At 51.2% G+C, this 289-nt stretch overlaps 1 protein-coding gene across 1 annotated transcript in view; it reads right to left on the bottom strand.

The window, feature by feature from the left end:
• The window catches only part of SHOX2 (short stature homeobox 2), a 10,241-nt gene extending 10,049 nt beyond the window's left edge, over window positions 1–192 (bottom strand). Inside the window, exon 1 of the mRNA XM_006753841.2 lies at window positions 6–192. Within this exon, the coding sequence (XP_006753904.1) occupies window positions 6–68 (63 nt within the window). The 5' untranslated portion in view covers window positions 69–192. The remainder of the gene's footprint in view (window positions 1–5) is intronic.
• Between the last annotated feature and the right edge of the window lie 97 nt (window positions 193–289).

Below are 289 nucleotides of genomic sequence, written 5' to 3'. Positions count from 1 at the left end.
ATCGCCTCTTTCTTCTCCTTCACTTTCTGGTCAAAAGACTTGGAGACGAACGCCGTCAGTTCTTCCATCGCCACCGATGCCCCGCAGCCCCGCGCACAGCCTCTCACCGCCAAGCCCCGCTCTTTTTTTCCTTCTTCTTTTTTTACTGCTCCAGCCCCCCCAGTAATAACACATCAATGGGGCAGGGGATGGGGTGGAGAGGGAGGAGGAGGAGGAAGAAAGAAGAAAAAGAAGAGAAGAAAGAAGAAAGAGAAGTAGAAGGAGAAAAAGAAGTAAGAAGAGGAGGAGG

The sequence above is a fragment of the Myotis davidii genome, unplaced genomic scaffold (assembly GCF_000327345.1).
Source record: "Myotis davidii unplaced genomic scaffold, ASM32734v1 scaffold570, whole genome shotgun sequence".
NCBI classification, from domain to species: domain Eukaryota; kingdom Metazoa; phylum Chordata; class Mammalia; order Chiroptera; family Vespertilionidae; genus Myotis; species Myotis davidii.
This window is presented reverse-complemented; position numbering and strand designations above follow the sequence as displayed.